General features: G+C 44.0%; 1 protein-coding gene across 1 annotated transcript in view; it reads left to right on the plus strand.

Annotated features, from left to right (window-relative positions):
- RFX3 (regulatory factor X3) overlaps positions 1-27,545 on the plus strand; it is a 604,963-nt gene that overhangs the window by 271,937 nt on the left and 305,481 nt on the right. The window contains exon 2 of the mRNA XM_030193816.1: positions 16,166-16,290. Within this exon, the coding sequence (XP_030049676.1) occupies positions 16,174-16,290 (117 nt within the window). The 5' untranslated portion in view covers positions 16,166-16,173. The remainder of the gene's footprint in view (positions 1-16,165; positions 16,291-27,545) is intronic.

A 27,545-nucleotide genomic window follows, 5' to 3' on the forward strand; every position in this document is an offset into this window, starting at 1 on the left:
TGAAATTAACTTAGATTTTACTGAATTAATATCTTGTTCTAAACTTTGAAGGATAGCTTTATGTGTATATGTAATAGCAGAATTATGAAGTGATTAATAATTCCTCCTATGAATTTGGTTATGGCCTTGTTCAGAATATCAGACACTGATAACTGGTGCTTAAGCATGTTTAGCTATAGTACTGTGGGGGCCAGAGAGGGAATTATATTTTTGAATTTTTATGTTTGGGAAGCTATAATGATGTTTTAGTCATTATTCTGACATTTCATATTGTAAGATTAGTGTTTATTCTACTTCTAAATGAAAAGTTTGCTGTGATAAATTGATGCAATAATTTAGTTTATTTGGGCTTATTTGGTGATGCAAAATGTGGGGAAAATTTTCTGTGGAGCCCTTGAAAAGGACTTGCAAGCTATAATTTGAATTAAAACCTGTAGTCGTTTTCAGAATGTTAAGACACACAATAAAACATATGTAGGGGAGCCAAACTTTGTAAACTCTTGTATTAAGAAGAGAGCAAATTAGTTTGAGATAAAAGACTTCTGCAAACTAAAACACATTCCTCCTCTTTTTCTTCTACTCATTTGTACATTTGTGTTTGGTAGGGTAATTGATTAGGTCAAACTATTAAGTTATTTTGTCTGGCATGTAAGTTGTAGATGTCAGAGGGATCCCTGCTGTGAATTTGAGTGTATTAAATAATCTTCAGAAAGCTTAACAAAAGAAAACTGGAGCACACAAAACCTGCAGCAATCCCTGTTTGTTCTCAACACAGTTGCTTTGCTGAGATTTTTCCTGTCAAGTTGAAGAAATGCTAATCTTGTCATGTTCAGCAGCTGGGTTAGTGCAATATTCTTTTCCTTCTCCTAGGGGTTAATTAGCCTTCTTTCAAAACGTGGCCTATTTAGCTGTAGATTCTCATGATTTAGCCAGCCCTGGCTGTACAAAGCAGAACCCTTAACTGGCGGGTGTGTCCAACTGCTTAATTAGGCAGAATAAAAAGGTCCTTTGTCAAACAAGCATCTGTTGCTCCTGATGCACCTGACAGCCGCATTAGGCAAGGATGACTAGATAAAAATCCTTTGCATTTTCTCCAACAGTAGAGGTACTGCTCATTTACATATGGGCTGTGTTAATGACAAACTGCAGGAGTTTATTTAGCTTATCAAAATGGATTAGTGTGACTGTATTTGTGAGTGATGAATAGTACTTGAAAGGAACACTGTAAAGAAACTGAACTAAGTAAAATACTCCAGAACACACACACAATACAACAAAAAAATTACTACTAGTTGAAATGAAGCACAAAAAGATTGTTCATCATTGCCAGGCATCTTCTATGTTTTTTTTTTTTCTTGTTTTGGCTGACAGCTTCCTCTTGATCCTTTTTAGAGTTTCCAGTTCAATGAAAACCAGTCTCAACTGAGTCTGAGGAATCAGGGGTCTTCATTCAGTTCTGCTTAGAATTTGTTCCTATTTTTAATATAATATTTATTGAATGTTAAATTTAACAACTCAAGACAAACCATCACAATCAGAAAGTGAAGCAATTAACGGCCCTATTTACTCAGCAGCGTTTTAGGCGTGTTAATATTTTTAACGTGCATTTTTTTGTTACATTTGTACCCCACGCTTTCCCACTCATGGCAAGCTCAATGCAGCTTACATGGGGCAATGGAGAGTTAAGTGACTTGCCCAGAGTCACAAGGAGCTGCCTGTGCCTGAAGTGGGAATTGAACTCAGTTCCTCAGTTCCCCAGGACCAAAGTCCACCACCCTAACCACTAGGCCACTCCTACTGTGTATACTTGCCTACAATATCCCTATAGGCACCTACATGGTTAGCACGCGGGCTAAGTGTAGACGCACTAAAAATACTAATGCACCGTAGTAAACAGGGCCCTAAGCAAATATCAGAATAAAAGAAAATCAGTTAAAAAAAGGAAATAGAAAATATTGATAAATGTCTATTTTGCATTGGTTACCAAGCCACTATTGGATTTCTCCAATATTTCAGATATGTTAAGAGACTTGATGATCCTGTTAATGCTTTTTATTGGCCTTCTTAGTTAAGGATAAATATACCTTATATGTTGCAAGGAGAACTTCCAGTGAAATTTTAAGAGCTTTAGCTAGATACCTCTTAAAAACTTATCCTGAGCAGAACCAAAGGAGGTTTTGGAAAGATTAAAAAAAAATCACAGGTTTCTCTTTCACAAATAGTTCTCCAGGGTTTCTAAATTGTTTGTTCCTAGAGCACAGTTAAGTGGTTCTATTGTTTATCTTTAGAAGCTGTTCAGTCTTCTATTTCAGAGTGGCCAATTAGCCACCATGGGCTTTTGAGATTCAACTTTCAAATTTTGGTATCTGAGGGATAAATCAATAAGAAAAGCAGTCAAATTAGAAAAATGTGAAGTGAAGCAGAGTATAGCTCTCCTCTAAGTTTACTTCCTTGATAGGGACACACAAAAGAAATAAACCTATGAAAATAGGTGGCAGAGGACATCAAGCAAGGGATGTAGTTTGTCCTTATTTTTAGATGGAACCTAAACACATAAGAATTTCTTTTTCTTGTAATTCGCCCTCTTTCTTTAGCAAATGTTAAACTTCTATTGTCATTATTTAAACTTACAAATAAAAATATTTAAAAACATAAACACAGAATTACCTTACTAGGTCAAACCAAAAGCCCATCTAACCTAGCATTCTGTTGCCAAAAGTGTACAATCCAGGTTACATACATCTGGTTGGATCCCAAAAAGTAGCAAGATTCCATGTTACTTATCACCAGGGTTAAGCAATGGCTTTCTCCAGGTTTACCTTAATAAAAAATGATGTAGTTTTCTTCCAGGAATTTGTTCAAACTTTTTTAAACCTAGAGAAAAGGGCTTGTGTTTCTGCATCGGGGAATTGAAGCCTAGTCTGTGGCGTAACAGCAAGGATACTCACCTCTATGTTAATGAGGAAGAATATTTTCTCAGCCCAAGCACTTGGTTCTGCTATTTTACCAACTTTGGTAATGGCTGCAGGGGAGAGTCCTCTTTCTGCTCCACTAAGCCTGCTATGCTTCTGCACATCTGGTACAGCTCTCATGTCCTCACTATCAATTTTCCACCAAACAATTTCTGCTGCATTGTGGTAGTCTATACTGCATGCAATAGCCAGGAGATGTCGTTGGAGGCTGCAGTGGTGGTATGTGATCTCTAATAAAAGATAATCTTCCTGGAAAACAGGACTGTCTGGTGCCACCCCAGTTCTATCCCTGTTGGCAACATGAGGTTCTTTCCAGCTGTATTTGGGATGACAGATTCATCTATATGGCCCATTTCGGCAGTTGCTGGTGTAAAGGCAAATACTCTGTTTTTTCTTTCCATTTCCCCATGGCTGATGGGAGTAGGACAAGCTATTCAGGAAATTTGTAAAGCCCACAGATCCATCTGCCATCATCAGCTTCCTTCGGGACTCCTTGGCTCTGTTCCCATATCTGATCCTTCTCCCGTAGCCAGGCATTACAGCAACAGGCTTTGGTGGAAAGCAACAGATTGCAATTCCCCTTAAACCAGGGTTTCTGAAACCTGCGCTGAGGACTCCAGAGCCAGTTGAGATTTTAGAATATTTGTAATGAATATGCATGAGGTAAATTTACATATACCAGGTTTCTAAAATATGCAAATTTATGTCAGATGTATTCACTGTAGATGGCATGAAAACCCAACCAGAATTGGGAAAGCCTGCTTTAGAAACTTGTAGGTGCTGTCTTTTGAACAGTGACTGATACCAGGGGTGTAGCTACAGGAGGCTCAGCCCCCACCTCCCAGTCAGGTGCACAGGCTTTTCTGTGCAGGGCTACTTTTAGAAATAGCAAATTTTGCCCCCAGTCTGTTCTGTCTCTATGTCTTCCCCCCCTCTTCTGCTTCCTTCCCTACCCTCCCAGTCCTTCATCACTGCCTTCTCTCTCCCTTCATTTCCCCCACCCCTGGCAGGCTTTCCTACCTTTTTTGTAGTACTGGCAGCAGCAGCAGCAGCAGCAATTAGAGCAGGCTGCTTCCAACTGGTGTTTGAGCTTTCTCTCTACAAGGTCCCACCTGTGCGAGAACAGGACGTTGCATCAGAATAGGCGGGACCCTGCATAGAGAAAGCTCCGACGTTAGCTGGAAGCAGCCTGCTCTAATCGCTGCCACTGTCAGTACTAGTGTTGCAGAGTTAGGGAAGACTGTGGGGAGGGGGAAGGAAGGGAGAGGGCGAGGGAGCGATGCAGGACCTGCCGGGGGGGGGGGGGGGGGGAGCAGAAGGGGGGAGAGATCATAGGAGAAATGCCAGACCAAGGAGGGAGAAAGAGAGGGGAGTGATATTGGCCTGGGAAGAGTGGTTAATGCTGGAAAAGGGGGAGATGGGGGCCAAGGGTGAGAGGCAATGCTAGAAAGATGGGGTCAAGGCAGGAGGGCAAGACTGGAAAAGAGGGCTATGGGGACCAAGGGAGGGGGAGGAGGGGAATACTGGAAAAGAGGGATATGTGGGCCAAGGTTCATGTGAGAAAGAGACAGACATGACAGCATCCAGTAACTCCAGCTTGTCAGGCTCCTTCGTATCATCAGGCTAGTTTTTATTCTCTTGTCTCTGAACTGTAGATTAGCTTGTAGCCTGTAAAAAGAATGTCTTTTTAGAGGATTTTATTTTCAGTAAACGACGTCCCTGATGACATTTTCTTTTCTTCCGATTTGCCCCAACAAGACCTCCCGTTAGGTTTTTCACGGTAAGGGGATTGGAAAACCGTAGTGCATCTCATTATAATAGCTTTGCAACGGTAGTGCAGCTCATTATAATAGCCTTTGGATCATCTGCATTCCGTTTTCGTTAGCTGCTACCGTGATCGAAAAATGGCTCGGAGAAGCCTTTAGTGCATGCCATGGTTTACTACTTGCTCATTAATGGCTCGTTAAGTTTAGTGCATCTGGCCCAGAGTGAGGAACATAAGGCTAGGCATCCCTAGAAACACTGAGATTGCAGTTCAGCAGCTTCATGCCATGCCAGAGACTGAACTGCAGAGGCAAATGAGCAGAGGGATATTGGGCTGGCTTGCCAGGAGGGCAGGGCTTGTCAGGGAGCAAAAGGTAAAAGCTTCCTGAGGGTCAGAGCAGACAGGCTCCTATACAGAGCTCTCAGATGGAGACAGGCCCTGATACAGAGGACCAGAGAAGAAAGATTAAGAGGCCAAAAGAAGGAAGAACTGAAGCCCCAGCATACACCCTTTTACTGAATGTTTCTAGCTCCTGTGACCTGGCTGAGATAAGCCAATATTTTATTTGAGGATTTTGAGCCGTGTTCTGAGATCTGGCTAGGGCCGGACCTGGAATTATAAGTACATAAGTGTTGCCATACTGGGACAGACTGAAGGTCCATCAAGCCCAGCATCCTGTTTCCAACAGTGGCCAATCCAGGTCACAAGTACCTGGCAAGGTCCCAAAACAGTACAATATATTTTATGCTGCTTATCCCAGAAATAAGCAGTGGATTTTCCGAAGTCCATTTTAATAATGGCTTATGGACTTTTCTTTTAGGAAGCTATCCAAACCTTTTTAAAACCCCACTAAGCTAATTGCTTTTACCATATTCTCTGGCAACGAATTCCAATTACACACTGAATGAAGAAATATTTTCTCTGATTCATTTTAAATTTACTACTTTGTAGCTTCATTGTATGCTCCCTAGTCCTAGTATTTTTGGAAAGAGTAAACAAGCGATTCACGTCTGCTCTTTCCACTCCACTCAGTATTTTATATACCTCTATCATATCTCCCCTCAGCCGTCTTTTCTTCTAGCTGAAGAGCCCAAGCCATTTCAGCCTTTCCTCATAGGGAAGTTGTCCCATCCGCTTTATCATTTCCATCGCCCTTCTCTGTACCTTTTCTAATTCCACTATATCTTTTTTGAGATGCGGTGACTAGAATTGCACACAGTATTCAAGGTGCGGTCGCACCATGGAGCGATACAAAGGCATTATAATATCCTCCTTTTGAATATTCCATTCCTTTCCTAATAATACCTAACATTCTATTTGCTTTCTTTGCTTCCGCAGCACACTGAGCAGAGGGTTTCAAAGTATCGTCAACAATGATTCCTAGATCTTTTTCCTGGTCAGTGACTGCTAACGTGGAATCTTGCATCACGTAGCTATAGCTTGTTTTCCTCTTTTCCACATGTATCGCTTTGCACTTGCTCACATTAAAAGTCATATGCCATCTGGATGCACAGTCTCCCAGTCTCATAAGGTCATCTTGCAATTTTTCACAATCCTCTTGCGATTTAACAACTTTGAATAACTTTTTGTCGTCAGCAAATTTAATTACCTTGCTAGTTATTCCCATATCTAGTTCATTTATAAATATGTTAAAAAGCAGCAACCCCAACACAGACCCCTGCAGAACTCCACTATCTACCCTTCTCTATTGAGAATACTGACCATTTAACCCTACTCTTTGTTTTCTATCCTTTAACCAGTTTTTATTCCACAATAGAACACTACCTCCTATCCCATGACTTTCCAATTTCCTCTGGAGGTTTTCATTCCAAAAGAGAGAGAGAGAGAAAAGTTATAAACTGTTTTGGGGGTATGGCAGTCACAGGCCGTGGACTGTGCTTTGGGCCCCGTTGGCCTCAGGCCCATGCTAAGACTATTTCTTCTATGAAGATAAGAGACTTTACATAGTTTGTGAAGCAACAAGCCCAGATGTAAATGCATAAAACATTTATTTAAGTATATAAGCATTGCCATGCTGGGACAGACCAAGGGTCCATCGAGCCCAGCACCCTGTCACCAACAGCGGCCAAAAGAACAAGCAGTTTGTCCCGCTCCTCCTAGAAATGTTTATTTACCTTGTCTGGCTGAGTTAATTCCAGAGCCACCCCATACCCCTTGGCCGGGGTCTCACAGGCACATAAAAATGTTATTGTACATGATCAAGTCACTGTTAAAACTACTCTCATACTGTCATCACAGTAATGATAAAATAAAATGAATGTACAAAAAACTCAAAGCCATATTCAGCAGAATAATCTAAATAAATAAATAAATCCTGACACAAAAAAAATATTCTATTATATATCATTTTGGCACCAAGCAGGGTCTGATACAAGCAGGGTCTGATATTTACTTAGTCAGTGTGAGTGGAGAAGTAGCCTAAAATGATTAGAGCAGCAGCCTAAGAACCAGGGAAAGGTTCAAACTCCATTGCCACTCCTTGTGATCTTGAACAAGTAACAGCCTCAGGTAGAAACTTAGGGTTCATTTTACTAATGTGCGCTAAAAGGCTTACTGCAGGATGCACTAAAGGTAATTGTCCTTTCCATATCATCATGCTGATCAATCCATAGACTGGTGGGTTGTGTCCATCTACCAGCAGGTGGAGATAGAGAGCAATCCTTTTGCCTCCCTATATGTGGTCATGTGCTGCCGGAAACTCCCCAGTATGTTCTCTATCTCAGCAGGTGGTGGTCACACACAGCAGCAGCTCTGGCTAGGTCTCCAAGCCTAATTTTTAGGTTTTGTTGAGTACCTGGGGTTGAGGGCTCTTCATGAGCAAGTGCAAACCTGGTGGCGCCAGGTCCCTCTTTTTCTCCCCCCTCCCGCTGGCTCCATTAAAAAAAAAAAAAAAAAAAATTTTGGACGTCCTTAAAGGCGTTTATTTCGACGTTTATTTAAACGTTTGTTGCAGCTACTCACTGGGACACCAGGTCGTTACAGCTCGGAGCGAGAAGCAGGTAATTTTTACCTTTTTATAGCGGGCAGGGGGTTCCCCGATCGATCTCCACGTGGCCTATGGCGTCGGAGGGCGAGGACGTGAAGAATCACTCCCCGGACCGCGTGTGCGCTTCTAGCGGGGATGCGGGGGTCTTAAAGTCTGATTCGCCCTTGTTGGGTGTCAGTTCGGAGGCCGGTCAGTGTCCCGGGTCTTCCTCCGGTGCGGCGGTTTTTCCCGCCATAAATGCCCATCCCCTGCTGCTCGCCTCCGCCATCTTGGCCGGCCACTCTGCTCGGACGGCTTCTTCTTGGGCCGCCCTTGAGCTGGGAGACGTTAATGCCATGGCCGCCCTTGATTTGGGCGACGGCAAAAAAGCGGCTAAAGTTAAGCGCCGTTCTTCCCGCGCGGCTCCTTCGCGGAGTGTCGCGCCGGACGCCATCTTGGATGCGCAGCATGTTTCTCCCCCACTCTTGCGAGCGCCGGTTGAGGGTGCGTCTAGGGCTGTGGCTCAGGCTGCTGAAGTGCACAGACTGGGGGGTTTCTCCCCCGAGTTTATTTTGCTGCTGCATCAGGCCTTCCTTATGCAAAACGCTGCCCCTTCTCCCTTGTCCGATAAAGGGGTTGAGGCCCCCGGAAGTAAACGCCCTCGGGTGGATTCCCAGGCCTTAGAGGACTCTGTTTCCTCTGATGTGGATGAGGGCAGCGTATCTGAGTTCTCCCAACGGTCCTTTGGGGATTCCTTGGAGGAGACGGATTCCCGCTCGGATGGAGCGGATGACCCCTCTGCAGCGCGGATCTTTCGCTCAGAGGATTTGCCCAACCTGTTAGTGCAGGCCATGAGCATTTTGAAGATTTCCTCTCCAGAGGACATCTCTCCCTCAGCCCCTGTTGGCTCCGCCATTATGCTGGGGACGAAGCGCCCGCCTAGAACCTTCCACGTGCATGATGCCATGCACACCTTAATTTCGGCTCAATGGGATGTCCCGGAAGCGAGCCTCAAAGTGGCTAGGGCTATGTCCCGCCTCTATCCTTTGCCTGAAAGTGAACGGGAGGCCTTTCTTTGGCCTACCGTGGATTCTTTAATCACTGCGGTGACTAAGAAAACGGCGTTGCCGGTGGAAGGTGGCACGGCCCTAAAGGACGCCCAAGACAGAAGATTGGAGGCGGCCTTAAGGTCGTCCTTCGAGGCGGCTGCCTTAAGTTTGCAGACCTCAGTTTGCGGCTCCTATGTGGCCAGGGCGTGCCTCACGATTGTGCAGCGGGCTTCCCCCTCGGATCCTTCCTTGAGGGCTGATTGGCCGGCCCTGGAATCGGGCTTGGCTTATTTGGCAGACTTACTGTATGATGTTTTGAGAGCCTCGGCTAAAGGTATGGCTCAGACAGTCTCTGCACGGCGGTGGCTTTGGCTGAAACATTGGTCTGCTGACCACGCCTCTAAGTCCCGCCTGGCTAAGTTGCCTTTTAAAGGCAAACTGCTCTTTGGGGTCGAGCTGGACAAAATTGTGACCGATCTCGGCACGTCTAAGGGCAAGAGGTTACCAGAGGTCAGGGCTCGGGCCAGTGCTCGCCCCGGTATCTCCAGAGGACGGTTTCAGGAAGCCCGTCGGTACCGCCCGGGCAAGTCGGGCTCCTCTGCCCTCTCTTCCTTCAAGAGGAATTTCTCCCCCAAGCAGCATTCCTTTCGCAGAGACCGCCGTCCCGGAGGTGCGCCCTCCGGTCCTCCCCCAGGGTCTCGTACCCAATGACGGGGTCCTGGTCCATGGCCCAGTGCAGATTGGAGGACGCCTGTCCTCGTTTCTGGGCGAGTGGACCAGGGTAACTTCAGACGCTTGGGTGCTGGAAGTCATCAGAGACGGCTACAAGCTAGAGTTCTGCCGACCCTTAAGAGACGGGTTTGTACTCTCTCCCTGCAAGTCTCCGGTCAAAGCTGTGGCAGTGCAGCAGACCTTGGACAATCTGATCCGCCTGGGTGCGGTCGTTCTGGTGCCAGAAAATCAGCTTGGCAAGGGACGTTACTCCATTTACTTTGTGGTACCAAAGAAAGGAGGTTCTGTACGGCCTATCCTCGACCTCAAAGGGGTCAATCGGGCCTTGAAAGTTTGGCACTTTCGCATGGAGACTCTCCGCTCTGTTATAGCGGCAGTGAAGGCAGGGGAGTTCCTGGCATCCTTGGACATCAAGGAAGCGTACTGGCATATTCCCATCTGGCCTCCTCATCAACGCTTTCTGCGTTTTGCAGTCCTGGGCCGACACTTCCAGTTCAGAGCCCTCCCGTTCGGGTTGGCTACTGCTCCGCGGACCTTCTCCAAAGTAATGGTGGTCATCGCGGCCTTCCTTCGAAAGGAAGGAGTACAAGTCCATCCTTATCTGGACGACTGGTTGATCCGAGCCCCCTCTTATGCAGAGTGCGGCAAAGCTGTGGACTGGGTGATTGCTCTTTTGAGCTCCCTGGGGTGGATCATCAACTGGGAGAAAAGCCAGCTGTGCCCGACTCAGTCCCTGGAGTATCTGGGAGTTCGATTCGACACCCAAGTGGGCAGAGTGTTCCTGCCGGACAATCGGATTGTCAAACTTCAGGCTCAGGTGGACCAGTTCCTAGTAGCCGCTTCGGGCTTGGGACTATGTGCAGCTGTTGGGCTTTATGACGGCCACGATGGAAGTAGTGCCCTGGGCCAGGGCTCATATGAGACCACTACAACACTCTCTGCTGCAGCGCTGGACTCCGGTGTCGGAGGATTATGCTGTGCGCCTTCCCTTGGACCCAGCAGTGCGCAAGGCGCTGAGCTGGTGGCTGAAGACAGACAAGTTGTCTGCAGGGATGCCTCTTGTGACCCCGGAGTGGATTGTCGTCACGACGGATGCCTCTTTGACGGGCTGGGGAGCCCACTGCTTGGGAAGGACAGCGCAGGGGCTCTGGTCTCCTGCAGAGGCAAAGTGGTCTATCAACCTCCTGGAACTCAGAGCCATTCGGTTGGCGCTTTTGGAGTTCCTCCCGGTACTGGCGTTGAAGCCAGTACGGGTCCTGTCGGACAATGCCACGGCTGTGGCCTATGTCAACTGCCAGGGAGGTACCAAGAGCGCCCCTCTAGCCAAGGAAGCCATGAATCTATGCCAGTGGGCGGAAGCGAACCTGGAACAGCTGTCAGCTGCCCACATTGCCGGAATCATGAATGTCAAGGCGGACTTTCTCAGTCGCCATACCTTGGATCCCGGAGAGTGGCAGTTATCGGCTCAGGCGTCCTTGGACATCACGAAGCGCTGGGGCCAGCCGAGCCTAGATCTGATGGCGTCATCGGCCAATTGCCAAGTGCCGCGCTTTTTCAGCAGAGGACGGGACCCTCGATCTCTGGGAGTAGATGCTCTTCTCCAACAGTGGCCGACACAAGAGCTTCTCTATGTGTTCCCGCCCTGGCCCATGTTGGGCAGGGTACTAGACCGCGTGGCAAAGCATCCGGGCCGGATTATCCTGGTGGGTCCGGACTGACTCAGACGTCCCTGGTATGCGGACTTGATCAGGCTCTCAGTGGACGACCCTCTGCGGCTGCCAGTGGAGCAGGGCCTGTTGCATCAGGATCCCGTGGTGATGGAGGATCCCTCCCCCTTTGGTCTTACGGCCTGGCTATTGAGCAGCAGCGTCTGAGGAAGAAGGGCTTCTCAGACAAGGTCATCGCCACTATGCTGAGAGCGAGGAAGCGCTCTACTTCTACTGCTTACGCCAGGGTTTGGCGTACCTTTGCAGCGTGGTGTGAAGCAGGCTCACTTTCTCCCTTCACTGCTCCAATTTCTTCAGTGCTGGCATTCCTGCAAGAAGGTCTGGAGAAAGGCCTGTCGCTCAGTTCCCTTGAAGTCCAGGTAGCGGCTCTGGCTTGCTTCAGGGGCCGCCTGAAGGGTGCTTCCCTGGCTTCACAGCCAGATGTGGTACGTTTTCTCAAGGGAGTTAATCACCTGCGCCCACCTCTGCACTCAGTGGTGCCTGCGTGGAATCTCAACCTGGTGCTAAGAGCCTTGCAGAAGCCGCCTTTTGAACCCTTGTCGAGGGCATCTCTGAAAGACCTGACGTTGAAAGCAGTCTTTTTGGTGGCTATCACATCAGCCAGAAGAGTTTCCGAGCTCCAGGCACTCTCATGTCGAGAGCCTTTTCTGCAGTTCACTGAGGCAGGAGTGACTATTCGCACAGTGCCTTCCTTCCTGCCCAAGATTGTTTCTCGCTTCCATGTGAGTCAGCAGCTCTGTCTCCCTTCCTTTCGTAGGGAGGACTACCCAGAGGAATACTCTGCTCTCAAATATCTGGATGTGAGACGAGTCATCATCAGATACTTGGAAGTGACCAATGATTTCCGGAAATCGGATCAACTGTTTGTCCTGTTTGCAGGTCCTCGTAAGGGTCTGCAGGCTGCTAAGCCTACAGTGGCAAGATGGGTCAAGGAAGCCATTGCAGCGGCTTATGTGGCCGCGGGGAAGGTGCCGCCTATCCAGCTCAAGGCTCACTCCACTAGAGCTCAGGCGGCCTCGATGGCAGAGGCCGGGTCCATCTCCTTGGAAGAGATTTGCAAGGCGGCAACTTGGGCATCGGCCCATACCTTCTCCAGGCATTACCGCTTGACTGTGGCTGCTAGGGCGGAGGCCCGGTTTGGAGCTTCAGTGTTGCGGTCAGGGATTTCAATGTCCCGCCCTGGGTGAGTACTGCTTCGGTACATCCCACCATTCTATGGATTGATCAGCATGATGATATGGAAGGTAAAATTATGTATCATACCTGATAATTTTCTTTCCATTAATCATAGCTGATCAATCCATAGCCCCTCCCAGATATCTGTACTGTTTATATTTTGGTTGCATTTCAGGTTCAAGTTTAGTTTCAGTTCCTGTTCAGGAGGACTTCGTGTTCAAGTATTTTCAATTTGATTCTTCAAGAGTTGAGACGAGTTTGTGTTACAGTGAGCTGCTGCATTCCTCTCCCCTCCGTTTTACGGGGCTGGATTGAGACATAAATTCTGCCGGCGCTCCCTCCCGCTTCGTGCGGCTGTAGGGCAGCTTTGTACCCCTCCCGCTTAGGCGGTGTTAGGGTCAGTCAGCTCCTCCCGCGGTTGCGGTTGCAGGATAAGCCAGATCCCCCCCGCATTGGCGGGGTGGTGTCCCTCCCCCGCTCCGCGGGGATGAGCTGGACGGATTCCCCTCCCCCACTTGTGTGGGGATGAGCTGGGTTAATTCCCCTCCCCCGTTTCGGCGGTGGTGAGCTGGGCAGAGTGTCCCTTTGTGGGTGTAATTCTCTAAGTGCTGAGTCCTGCGGATGGAGCTTGGATATCGACATACTGAGGAGTTTCCGGCAGCACATGACCACATATAGGGAGGCAAAAAGATTGCTCTCTATCTCCACCTGCTGGTAGATGGACACAACCCACCAGTCTATGGATTGATCAGCTATGATTAATGAAAAGAAAATTATCAGGTATGATACATAATTTTACCTTGTGTGTGCTAACCATGTGGTATTTTTACATTTTATTTTTGGAGGGGATGTGTCAGTGGCAGAGAATGGGCGTAGAAATGCTTTTCAGGTAGTGCTTCTCAGATTAGCGCATGCTAACTGAATAGCACAGGGTTAAAACAGGAGCTTTAGCACCTCCTAAATAGGGGGTGATAAGTACTCCCGAGTTAATTATTTGCAGTTGCCGCATGCTAATGACAAATTAGTGCATGACCTACAAATATAGTAGTCGAAAATACCATATTTTATGGATGCACTAAAAATGGGTTTAGCTTGTGGAAAGTCCTGCATTAAGACATGCTAAACCCATTATATAGCATATTTTAGTAAAAGGACTCTTTGGATTCTAAGCCCTCTGGGGACAGGAAAATAGTCACTGTACTTGAATGTAACTCATCCTAAATTTCTGAGAAAGGTGTGAGGTCAAGTCAAATTAAAAATTCATTGTAATATTCTGTACTAACTGGTCAAATTTGGCTGCACAAATCCAGGCACTTTAATATAAAAACTAATCTGTCTAGTCAACTCTTTTTGAGCTCAAATAACCCCCTCCCCCCAGTTGCCCTGAATCCCTGTTTTTTTTCTCCTGATGGATGCATAATTGAAAACAGAAAAGGTTTTTGCATTCTAATCATCCTATTTCTCCATTCCTCCCTCATTTTGGACCCCTTTTATAGAGCGGTGGTAAGCCCAACGCAGGCTTAATGCTCTCTAAAAATAAACTATCGCTGGGCTACCGCAGGCACTATCCCCGCCTCCCAACCACCAGCCCCGCCTCCCACCACCGGCTCTGGCACAGACCGTATAAGTCTGCCCAGCACTGTCCCCGCCTCCCAACCAATAGCCCCACCTCTGCACTGAGGCCCTGTTCAATTCCTGTGAGCTGTTTGTTTTCCTGATCTCCCCATGTACTATTTAGATAGTGAAAAAGTATTTAGTCAGCTTTAATACAGAGTCCTTGTTATTTTACCTGTTTCTGTTTGTTGTTTACCACTTTTACCGTTCACTGTTCTAGTTTTTTATGATAATAAACCTATTAGGTTATTAGCTCTGTTGTCCTGGACTGACTAAGAATCCTGGCAGTTTGTGTTCTCGGTCTGTGGGTGTTTTCTGGGAATGGTGGGACCCCTAGGATTATTTCACCATTATCTCTAGAAACCACCAGGGAAATAACTTGTGGGTGGGAGAACTCGCCCAGAGACAAGCGGGACCCAGTGGTGGGTGGAGAGTATGCCAGTTTAGGAGCACGTGCGCAGGTTCAAGTGGGCCTGAGCAGTGCTTGGTCAGACCTTCCAGGTGGATACTAGGATTAGTATTAAGGTGTTACGTGACAGCATTATGGCCCTAAAAGTTTGGTAAAATAACACCAGGTTTTATCTGTGCTTTTTTTTTTAAACTACTCGGGAGCATTGGACCACCAACTATAGTCCAACACTCCCTGCCATGACTTTCAGACGAAGCCCCCCAGTTACCCCCCCCCCCCCCCCCCCAGTTAAGCCCTCCACACTGAAAGGATCACCCCTTACCCACTACTATGTAAACTTCTCCATATCCAAAAAAAAATAGCCCTGCATATAACGCTATGATTGGGATCCATATAATATTGCGTTAAATGCAGGGTCATATTAAGCTGGGTCAATAGAACATGAATACAATCGAACCAAAAATTGATCTTTTATAAAAGGAGCTGTATGTAAAAAAAAAAAAAAAAGAGCCAATACATGATCGTGTTGTATGCGGATTTGTATTATTGTGGGCTGCGTTATATGGGGGTTCCACTTTTGAACCCATTGAAAACAGAGCTCGTTAGGAAGATTAAATTCTTGCTGGTCAAACAATTTAGGTTTCCCTTCCTGTACCAAATGATCTAACGTCCAAATACCACACTTTTACACAGACCCCCAGCTGACTACTTTACTCTGTATGATTATTATTATTATTATATTTGTACCCCGCGCTTTCCCACTCAAAGCAGGTTCAATGTGCCTTACATAGTAATAGGGATTACAGACATAATTCCATAAAGGGAGATTGAGGGATTCGTTATCAAGGTCAAACAGAGCATATACATTTATACCTGCTATCTGGCTGGCATAAATGGATGTATGGTTCAGTTACTTGTGATTTTTGCAGGATTTCCACTAGTATTTTAGAAAGACACATAGGAGTCTGTGGTGTGCATTTTCAAAGCAGATAAACATTTCAAAATGGTCAGAAAAACATCCATCTGCTGAAAATGTCTAAATCGTGATTTCCAAATAGGCAGAATTGGGATATTTTTCACTGAGTTCATCCAAATAGCAAGGGGGTGTATTGGAGGCGGGACCAGGGTAAGCCAAAAATTTGGATGTCTTTCAGTGATAATTGAACAGGAAGAAATGTCCAAGGCAAAAAAGGATGTTTTTGTCTAGACCTGTTTCAGTCGCGTCCAAGTTAAGAAAAAGATTTTCTGTCTGATCAAATGATCATTGGAGGGATTAAGACATGATCCTTCCTTAATCCCACAGTGGTCACTGACCTCCACCCACCCCTCTAAGAAGTGAAAGTGACAGTGGATACCAAGCTGCCTAACAGCTGCAGGTATTATGGACATACTCAACAGATCAGCAAACAGGAAGAGCAGAGGTGGGGTTGCATTATACATACATATTTTATAAAACATGCATTTAGAGTACATGCACAAATTTACATTTTATTTGGAACAGGTATAAATTTGTGCATCAGCATTTGTGTATTGAGGCAGGGTCTGGGTGCCTATTTATGAAGGCATATAAGAGCCTATTTTATCTTTATAAATAGCCACCTTTTTGGATTTCTCACGTAAGCATCCTGCTATAAAATCAAACCTTTAGGCTTCTAATTTTAAAGAAATAGAGCCATTCTATTAATCTCTAGATTGTTGTTCCGCTAAACTTAATTTCCTTCTTTATATTATTCAGAGACCATCATGCAGACATCAGAGACTGGGTCGGACACAGGTTCAACAGTGACTTTGCAGACATCAGTGGCTGGCCAGGCATCAGTACCCACACAGGTTGTACAGCAGGTACCAGTACAGCAGCAGGTGAGTGCTTTGGATTTCCTGTGGTGTATTTAATCATATTTGTAGAGTGTTCTGCACTTTCTCCTGATAGACTGTCTCTACTCAGGAGATTAGCTATAATTAACCAGAGTATAGAACATCACTGTGAAGACTCAGGACTCTTGAACCAAATCTTCTTTAATGCAAATTCAAACAAAGGAAAATAACTTACAGTTCTGTAGTGGTGCACATGAGTCTCTGCTGTGCAGATTGGGAGTCTGTCCTCAACTAACCCCCGTCCTCTAGCATGCATGGAGGGGCTAGGAGAAATCCAGCTCAGTGCTGGGAATGAATGCTGTCAGTACTTTTAAACTGGTAAAAACCTGCTTATCTCAACCCACAAAAGGAAAAAGAAGGGGCGGGCTCCAGCCCACATACACGGGGACAAGGCCAGCCAATAGGAAATGTCCCACAAGGCCTAGGGAGCAGGGACAGATGCTCAAGAAGAGCCTATCACAAGAGAACTACCATTACATCACTTTGTAGTCCTATCCCACTTAAAAGCACAGTACATATATGAATAACAAGTACCCTGCTTCCATGAATATTGGTTCAGAACATAGTTTCACAAATTCAAAAAGTGATGATGTTTCTATAAGGTATTAAAGAAACCTTTCTCCATAGCATTAAAAAAAAGGCAAGCCCAGAAATGATGTATAATCATGCATTTGCTTTGTCTTTGTCTGCGTATGCAATATTATTTTGAACCATTCCAAACATTGTTTCTTCACTATGAAGAAAGTGTAGCATGTTGCAAGCTTGTCAAAGAAACATTGTTAGTCAAATGAAAAGGTATCATCTACAGCTTGTTTGTTGTCCTGTATTTCCATATATCCTAGGCCCCTGTTTACAAAGCCATTCTAGCAGCTGGCAGTACGGTACTGCTGACACAGCCCATTTATTTTGGATGGGCTGTGTCGGCAATGCTGCATGGCAGCCGCTAGCACAACTTTGTAATCAGAGGGACAAGTGAATTAACCTGGCAATCAGAATTCTCTGCTCAATGTACAACAAGACTGTGGAGTCAGAGTTGTGAAGTCAGAATTGGAAGTAATTTTGGGTGGAGTTGGAGTTGATAAAAATGTACTGACTTTGATTCTAGCTTGAAAATAACAACGTTATAATATATGATGATCATTTTATATGTAGATATTTGTTCAGACTTCATATAAATATATTTTACAGTCTATTGGTCCTAATTTCGTACATTAAGAAATTTCCTATGTTTCTGTAATTAATCAAATGTCTCTAAGATTTACTTTACATAGTAAGAGTCTGAGTTAGATAGCAGAAATATAGAGGATTTGGAGTTGAAGGTTTGGTGTACCAACTCCAAAGCCCCACCACCTAGTGATTACAGCTGTAAGTTGAGAACCAGAAGAGCTAGAGTTTAAATTTTTCTTCTCTCACTAACTTGCCATGTGAGTTTGGGCAAGTTTAGGGCTACCAACTGGCTCCCGATTTCTAAGACAGGATAATTCAGTCTGCATTTATCTTACCGCCCATATGGACGTGAAGTTTTGCTTTTATTGAAATCAATATGGACACCAGAAATAAAAGTCCATGTAAGCAACAGGAATGGATCAACCTGTCTTGAACCTTTGCAACCAGTTGGTAACCCTAAGTGACACTATCCTTTAATATCTCAGTTCTAACTTAGACCCCTGTTTACTAAGCTGTGCTAAGAAAATAATGCAAGCTATTTGCCAATTAATGTATGTTAATTTGCACTAATGGGTAATTCTATAAAGTGAATGTTAATCATTTATTTCACCATGTTCCATGCCGAGAGAAGATCATGCAGTTAAAAACAGAGAAACCCAAGAGCAGAGCATTTTTTTTTAGACAAACTATGGGATCATCAAGTGGAAGGAATCAACTCAGGAGTACCAACCACTATACAGCACAGATTATCGACCACAATGCAGGACAGAATGCAGGGGCAGAGGCTGGAGATCACACAATTATTGGAATCAACCCCACAGGTTTTCGACATCCCAATAGTTAATCTTTCTAGACATGTTCTCAGTCAAGATTTTTTCCTTCCAACCCTCAGTCAAGACCAGACGTTTTACAAAATGGCCTAAAATTTATTCCCACTACACCGTATGACCCTAAGCAAACTGGGATCGACCTGTGTCGATTTCAGAGACAGTTACATATCTCCCTCTTTTTAAAAATGAAAATCCTGTTCCCAATATGGACAAATCTGTAGTTAAGAAAACATCATGTTGGGCCCCCCCCCCCACCTCCCATTCCATCAGACTTTGTAATCTCCACCTTCTCCCAGTGTGTATTGAGGAATGTGATCAGATTAGAGCACTGTAAGAAATGTACCTTCTGCAACCTCTCTAAAGAAGAAAAAAGTACATTAAAAAATTGAAGAGAAAATACAGATATCAGAATCAAACTGGCTGATAAAGGTAGTGGCGTCATTATGAACACAAGTGTCTATATTGTGGAAATATCACTTCAGCTATCAGACTCCTTTTTTTTATCTGCCAATAGACCAGGATCCTACTAAAGAGATAAAGAAAGAGATTTCTTACTGGTAAAGAATCCAGTTACTCCCATAATATATGTTCTTTGTAAGCTCTCTTGAGTAGGGACTGTCCTTCCCCTTGTTTAAAATTGTACAGCGCTGCGTAACCCTAGCAGTGCTATAGAAATGCTAAGTAGTAGTAGTAGTAGTTCTGTCGAAGATTTATAAAACATTGGTCAACCCTCCAGGTAGACTGATTGTTTCAGCGAAAGGTTCTCTTTTGGAACCACTATCTATTTTTGTAAATGCATTTCTGAGGCCTTTCATCAGCCAAGTCCAATCCTATGTGTGGGACTCCTCACCTGTCATTACTCTTCTTAATGATTTTGATGGCAATCTGAAAGATTTAGTTTTGGTCACCTTTGATATTGAGGCTTTTTATACCAACATTCCTGAAGAGCAAGCTCTTGAGATTCTTGTGGAAATTTAATGATAGGCCCAGACCACATAGAATACCTTCAGCTTGTATCATCCAGCTAGTTTTCTGGCTCTGAAAGAAAACGTTTTTTTGTTTCCATGACAAGTTATATAAACAGATCAAAGGAACTGCAATGGTGGCCACTATGGCCCCAGACATTGCTATTTTGTATGTCACCCATTTTGAATTTTTGCTTTTGACTGAACATCCATTTCTACAGGAGGACTGCTTTTGGAAAAGATATATGAACAATATTCTGATGCTGCGGAGCAGAAGTAATGAAAGGTTACAGGAATTCCATGCTTGGTTGAATTCTCTGGATCCCCATCTTAGATTCACCATGCATCACAACAGAAATATATTTTTTGGATCTCCTGATCATCAAAGATACAGATGGGTCACCATCTTCAGAAAGCCTACAGACAAATCCAATTTCTGCATTTCAAGAGTTTCCACAAAAGGAATCTGAAAGAGAACCTTTCCTTTTCACAGTTTCTCAGTCTGTGAAGGCTTTGCACCACTTTCGGTGAGTTTGAAAAATAAACCACTACAATGAATAAAAGGTTTGAGGAAAGAGAATATCCTCCACATTGTATAGTTGAAGGTTAGAATAAGGCAAGGGCAACAGATCGAGATACACTGTTATACCCAAGGACCAATAGAATAGCACCTGACATTGTATGCAGCTTAAAGTTTTCATCCTTGTCCAAAGATACACAGAAAATGTTGTGAAAAAATTGACATATACTGGAAGGACACCCATGTTTCAGAAATAAAAAATCTGACAGTTGCATACACACGAGGCAGAAACATTAGGGAGAGCATTGCACCGACTGCCCTGCCTGTTGCAAGAGTGCAACCTTCTACCTCCTCTGGTCACTGCCCCTGTGGCATTTACTCTGTCTGCACCTCCTCTCTGACTTTGGATATTTTCACACATCCATGCACAGGAAAAACCTACCACTTGAAACATGACTCTGACTAACACCAAAAGGTTTGTTTACGTAATCCATTCCTCCTGCTTTCTAATTTATATAGGTAAACCTGTGAGGAAAGTGAAAACAAAGATAATTGAACACAGAAGTAATGTATGGAGAGAGAATCTTGCTGCTTCCCTCCTTCAACACTGTTGAGAATTTTCACATTCTTTTGAAGAATTTAGATTGTTTGTTCTCAAGGTCATTAGCAACCCTTTGTGTGGAGGAGACATTAATCAGCTACTACTGCAACAAGAACAGTGAAGCTTTTTTGAACTCCACACTGTTCAACCAGCAGGTCTAAATGCAGAGATTGACTATTCAGTCTTATAATGTGATTAGATCAAGTCCTTTTTACGTTCAGTGATGATCCGTAGGTCCCTTCGATCTGAAGTTTTGTCCGTTCGAATATGTGTTGTTCCTATTTGCAAGGTCCTTTATGGAGTCTCCTTAATTTTAATATTAACTTGTTATATATTTGTATCTTTCTATTTTTTTAGTGTTTTTATTTATTACATTGGATTGTGATCTTTTACTGTACTTTGACACTTTTTAAGTTTTTATCTTCATTTACTGACATCAATTCATGTTTTACTTATTTTTTTGGACTGAATGTATATTTTCATTTAATTGTTTTTTTAATGTTATTTGTTTTCCATTCTATTTTGAACACGTTGTGTCACTTAAGGATCACCTTCTTGGTATCTTATGTTTGCTTTTTATGTCCTCTAAAGATCTATTGTCATGCATATTAGTCCTAACAGACAAATTCAGTATTGTAATACATAGTTCATTATACCATAAGGGTTCAGTATTGTATTGCTTATGTCATGCACCCAGGGCCGGTCTTAGCATGTGCGGGGCCCTGTGCAGACCAATTTGGTGGGGCCCCATCCTAGCCCCGCCCCCACCCTAGCCCTGCCCTAGCTCCACCCCCACCCTAGCTCCACCCCATTGATAAGATTATTCAATTTTTAGAAATTTTTTTATTTATGAAATTTCAAATAAAGACAAATGAAGCTAAACCTGTACAGAGAAACTGATTGAACCCCCCCCCCTCCCCAGAAATTATTCAGTTCAAGTCCACTACAATTAGTAGTTCCAATTCTCATAACAAAGGAGAATAAAGGAAAAATATTAATTAAGAAGAAAAGATCCAGTACTTTCAAATTCCCTTATTACTCTGTAACCCATCAAACCAGAGAGGCAACACAGAGATCCCCAACCCCAAGTAGCCAAAAAAGATGTAAGTGCAGAGGTTCCCACTAAAGACAAAACCACAACACATTTACAGTACCAAATGTTTCCATAAATCAGCTATATTAGAGACAGACTTTTAATTAAATTTAGATATTAGATATGTATCATATGACAAAGAATAAAGTGGTTGCTCAAAGCATATACTAACCACAATTGCTCAACTGCAAAACACTATGCACAACTTTGTGCAAAAACACACTCAGAACCTTACTGTACCATAAATATTACACTGGGCAGAACCTAATACACCAATATACCACCCATACGGAAAATGCAGACCATCAACATTATGAAACAAGGGATCATATCATCACAATTCTCATGTAGAGCCACAAAACACCCTTTTAGGGTGGATAGTGTTCACAATGAGTTCCTTTTATTAACGACCATATGTAGATCCTTCAAGAGGATGCATATAATTATGCATTCAAAGTGTTCTCTTATCTCTGGAATCTCATTAGTGCATATTCCAGGCAGAATGATTGAGTCAAGCACAGATTCTAAGGAGGAGTATTCTGAAGTGACACCTGATGCTTATTCAGAGGATTCTACTTGATCCAACTCATCAGAAATTAATCAGATTTGTCTGTCAAGACCTGTCTCTAAAACCATTGGATTCCAAAAACGTTACTATTCTCTGTACAGAACATAAGTGTTGCCATACTGGGATAGATCGAAGGGCCATCAAGCCCAGTCTCCTGTTTCCAAGTACCTGGCAAGATCCCAAAAGAGTAAAACAGATGTTAGGCTGTTTATCCTAGGAATAAGCAGTGGATTTTCCCAAGTCCATCCTAATAATGACTTATGGACCTTTAACTGCTTTTACCACATTTTCTGGCCATTGGAGAGGATTTTTTTTTTTTTTTTGGGGGGGGGGGGGGCACAGAATAAAGTTATATATACACCAGTACTTTAGATCTAGAACAAATAGCTAGCTAGCTAGATAGATTTATTTGTCCTGGATCTAAAGAGCAGTGGCAAATTGTCATTTACACATATCTGATTCCACATACCCATATAAATGACTAGAATACCAGCATTTATGCATGTACCACCTAAATTTAGGTGCCTGCTTCCAGAATTACACCCCAACTGGGTCATAAGAAATGTTTTTTCCTGAAGTGACCTGTGCAAAGTCACTAGGAGCGTCTGTGGCATTAGAGATTCTGGCTTCCGTAGTTCTCTGCTCCTCTAATCAAATATGATAGGTCTGAGAGTCACGATGGCTTTCGTCACCTCGGAATTGCTAGTCTGAATCAAAGTATCAGGAAAAAGAAATGTTTACAAACTTAGCAAAGTAAGAAAAAACAATGAAAAGAAAATAAACCATGTGAGGTTTTTACATCCATCTCTGCTATTTAGAAGCAATTTAATGCTACATTATCACTTTATTCTTTTCTAGCATTTATATGGATAGTGATAACCCAAAAGTTATTATGAAAAATCTTCCCTTGGATATTGGAGGGCAAATGGACAGTAATTCTCAGCTATCAATTTACTCTCCCTTCTTAGATTCACTGGATTGGTACAGCCCCTTAAAGAGCCACAGAGCTGAGCAGAGTGCTTCAAAGTTGGCTTTTGTTTGAAACATAGAACCCCAGTCCAACAGACAGATCCTTGTTTCAGGCTCAGCACTTATTTACTTAATGGGCAATTAAACACTGCAAAGGACTCATTTTGTAAGGTGAAAGCATAATCTACAGCAGAAACGAGTTCAAAATGCTGCTGCTCACCTCCGCTCTCCACCTCCGACCAGACCACGACGCTCCCTGGCTCCAGCTCCTTTTCCCGATGGCTGCAGGCTGCTCACCTCCGCTCAGTCCGACGACCACACTCTCCAGCTCCTTCCCGCTCAATGACTCCCGCCCGCCCTCGCGGATACAGGAAGTATCTCATCAGAACGAAGGCAGGACATTGAGCGGGAAGGCGGAAGGGAAAAGCTGGGTAAGCGAAGCCGTCGTACTGCCTGTGGCTGCTGCAACTGTCTGTCTTTGGATTGGGGTGGGCCGCTGCAAGTTGCAACTCTGTCGTCAGCATCGACGTCGGACTCGTCTCAGGCTGGGACTGGGAGGCAGGAGCTGGCGGGGGGGGGGGGGGGGGGGGGAGCGACCGATGATCGCGGTCCGGAGCGAGCAGCGGGATCGGATCATGATTGATGGCGCGATTGGTTGGTGGCTGTTGTGGTCCGACGGCGACGTCTGAGGCAGCGAGCGGGGAGAGGCAGAGTTGAGGCGCGCCGCGCGGGGCCCTATGAGGCCGCCTCGGTCGCCTCTCCCTAAGACCGGCCCTGCATGCACCATAGGATTGTTCCACAGGTCTCATACACCAGCCAACCACTACATAACAAAAGTGATTATAGCACCATTTGACATCCAACTTTTTGTCACCACAGCATGCCTATTTCAGCACTCTGATGCTAGCATTTTTACTTATACACAGTTTATTTTTTTATTGCATTTGTACCCCACATTTTCCGACCTATTTGCAGGCTCAATGTGGCTTACATAGTACCGTCAAGGCGTTTGCCCAGTCAGTTGATAACAGATACAAAGTTGTATAGTGATCGTATGAATTATAAGTAGAGGGTCGCAAGGGATTAAGATTGCGTGTTGTCCAGTATGATTATAGTCATGCTGTGTTGCTGGGTGAAGAGGTTTACGTGGGGTCGTTGGGGTAGGCCATTTTGAAGAGATTGGTTTTTAGTGATTTTCTGAAGTTCAAGTGGCCGTTCTTTGTTTTCACAGTTTTTGAGAGGCCATTCCATAGTTTTTGCTTATGTATGAGAATCCGGATGCATAAGTTGTTTTGTATTTCAGTCCTTTGCAATTTGGGTAATGTAGGTTTAGGTAGAAGCTTGACGATTTGACTTTGTTTCTTATTGGCAGATCTATGAGGTCTGTCATGTATCCTGGGACTACGCCGTATATGATTTTGTGGACTAAGGTGCAGATTTTGAAGGTGATCCGTTCTTTGATTGGGAGCCAGTGCAATTTTTCTCGAAGAGGTTTGGCATTTTCGAAGCGTGTTCTCTTTAATAGCAGCCTGGCTGCTGTGTTTTGGGCAGTCTGGAGTTTATGATTTCACATATCACTTTGTTGTTACATCACACTCAATCCAGTACTTTGACGCTAGCCTTTTAGTCAAACGCAGCAACTCTTATGTTCAGTGGTTCCCAAACCTGGTCGTGGAGGCATCCTAGTCAGTCAGGTTTTCAGGATACCCACAATGAATATTCATGAGATAGATTTGCATCAGCGGAGGCAGTGCATGCAAATCTCTCTCATGAATATTCATTGTGAGTATCCTGAAAACCTGTCTCACTGGGGTGCTTCAAGGACCAGGTTTGGGTACCACTGGTTTAGACACTATCATCATCCTGCCCCCATCATATTTTTTATGCGTTACAATGCATATTTTACCTATTTATTTCACTTGAGTTTTTTATTAATGCATTACTATGACACTACGACCACTCAAAGACCAACAAATGTGACATCAGTGACAGCTAAACGCGCTGTGATTGGCTGAGAGAGACCTGGAGGGGTATAATCGAAAGGGACATCCAAATAGTTTTGATTTGGATGTCCTCGCACTTCCCGATCCCCGATTTTCTCCAGCGGTGGTCATTTTGGGCACCTTAGTCGTAAGAAAAACACGTCCAAGAGAAGGACGCCCATCACAAAATCTGAAGAAAAAAAAATGTCCAAGTGCTCGTCAGGGACGTCCTTTTTTTTTTTTTTTTGAGTGAAGGACATCCAAGTGTTAGGCACTTCAAAGGACGTCCCTTTTCTTCCCTTTGGACGTTTTTTTTCTTCCAATTTTTGCGATGGGCGTCCTCCTCTTCCCACTGGTCTTCCTTGATCTTTGCATGGGTCCTGCTCACAGCAGCCCCAGCCAGGCATTAACGAGAGGTGCAGACCTCCCGTTAGGTTTTTCACGGTGCATGGTGTCGGAAAACGGCTGCGCATCCGCCTTGCATGCACATTATAATACTAATTAGCTCATTATAATAACTTTTAGATCATTTGCATTCCGTTTTTGTTAGCTGCTACCGTGACAGGAAAATGGCTCGGAGAACTCTTTTGTGCATGTCTTGTTTTACTACTTGCTCGCTAGACTGGCTAGAACTGGTTTAAAAACCACGTTGCTGGCTCGTTAAGTTTAGTGCGTCTGGCCCTGAATGTTCTTTTCCTTTAACACAAGCAGGAAACAAGCAACAGTATACTTTTAAATCTTGTTAACTGTGCTCTGATTGGCCTGGAGTTTGAAAAATTACCCAGTAGTACTGGCTGTTGCTTCAGTCTTAGCCCAGGAGAAAAGAGAGACAAATCTCTTCGCTAAGGCTCTGTGAACAGATATATGTCCTGATCTTCCCAGGTACTGTTTAGACAATATGCAGATGTTTAATTAGTTTTCTAATTGATCCATTTTTGATTTACTTGTTACTGTTTGCACATTTCTATTTTGTTCATTGTTCAAGTTCTGAGAATAAACATATTTGTTTGTTCACCTTGCCTGTCTGGACTGATAAAGAATCCCAGTCGGTGGGAGGATGGTGCTAGTGTGGAGCACAAGTGGCAGGTGCAGGCGGATCTGAGCTGTGCTGGGGATAGACCCTCTAAGTGGCCATATAGCCTCAGGCAGCTGGTTAGGCATTTCATGACAGTTGTGTTTATCATGCACTTGTTTGGATCATCATTGTACATGAGGTACTATTTCATTGTTTCAGTTTTTTGTATTTATGTTTTCAGTTTTAATTAGTGTATTTATGTGTTTTAAGTCAAAGTGTCAAAGTACAGTTATGCATTATATATTCACATTGTTTTTCTACTATATTTCTTGTAATGTTTTATTTCGTGTTTGTTTATATTGTAGAATTGACCCCTGAGGCAGGTGTTTGTTACGCCAAAACATGGCCCATGTCAGGTCACTAATAAAGCTCACTTCCATTCTTGAAAGCCCTTTGTGCTTTTTTTTTCTGGACTGCTTGTGCTGTGTACTTTGACCCTCTCTGTTGTATAATGTTTAGAATAGTGGTATATGTGCGTATATTTGTACATACATGTGTGTAAATGCCAAAATTCTGTCTAAGCTCTGTTTTGTAAATACATACATATCTTCTGTAGCATATATTTTACAGGTAGACATAGAGATATAGAATATGGATGGAGCATTGGCTGTACACACCCATGCATAACTTATAGACTTCTACAAGTTACGTGTGCATTTTTGACAAAGGTCCTCAAATCCAGTCATTGAGATCCACAACCCAGCCTGGTTTTCAGGATTTCCACAATGAATATGTATGAGATCTGTTTGTATTAGAACATAAGCACCACCATATTGGGAAAAGAAGCCCAGCATCCTGCCTCCGACAGCGGCCAATCCAGGCTTCAAGAACCCGGCAACCCCCTCCCCCCCCCCAAAAAAAAAGAAATTAATTTTTAATAATGTTCAATGGACTTTTCCCTCTGGAATCTGTCCAAACCCCCTTTAAACTCCGTAAGGCCAGCTGCTGTCACTACATTTTTCGGCAACGAGTTCCAGAGTCCAACTACACGCTGAGTAAAGAAAAACTTTCTCCTGTTTGTTTAAATCTACCATATTCTAGCTTCATCTTGTGTCCCCTGGTTCTATTGTTGTTTGAAAGTGTAAACAAATGCTTCACATCTGTCCGCTCTACTCCACTCATTATTTTGTAGACTTCTAATCATATCACCCCTCAGCCTCCTTTTCTCCAAGCTGAAGAACCCTAACCTTCTCAGCCTTTCCTCATAGGGAAGTCGTTTCATCCCTTTTATCATTTTTGTTGCCCTTCTCTGCACCTTCTCCAATTCCTTTATATCTTTTTTGAGATGCGGCGACCAGAATTGGACATAGTATTCAAGGTGTGGTTGCACATGGAGCAATACTTCTACTGCATGGAAATAGATCTCATACATAATCATTGTGGAAATCTTTAAAAAAGGCTGGGTTGTGGACGTTGAGGACTGGATACGAGGACTCCTGATCAATGACATTCAGGTGCAAGCACTTAAAC

This window comes from Microcaecilia unicolor, chromosome 2 (genome assembly GCF_901765095.1).
Source record: "Microcaecilia unicolor chromosome 2, aMicUni1.1, whole genome shotgun sequence".
NCBI classification, from domain to species: Eukaryota; Metazoa; Chordata; class Amphibia; order Gymnophiona; family Siphonopidae; genus Microcaecilia; species Microcaecilia unicolor.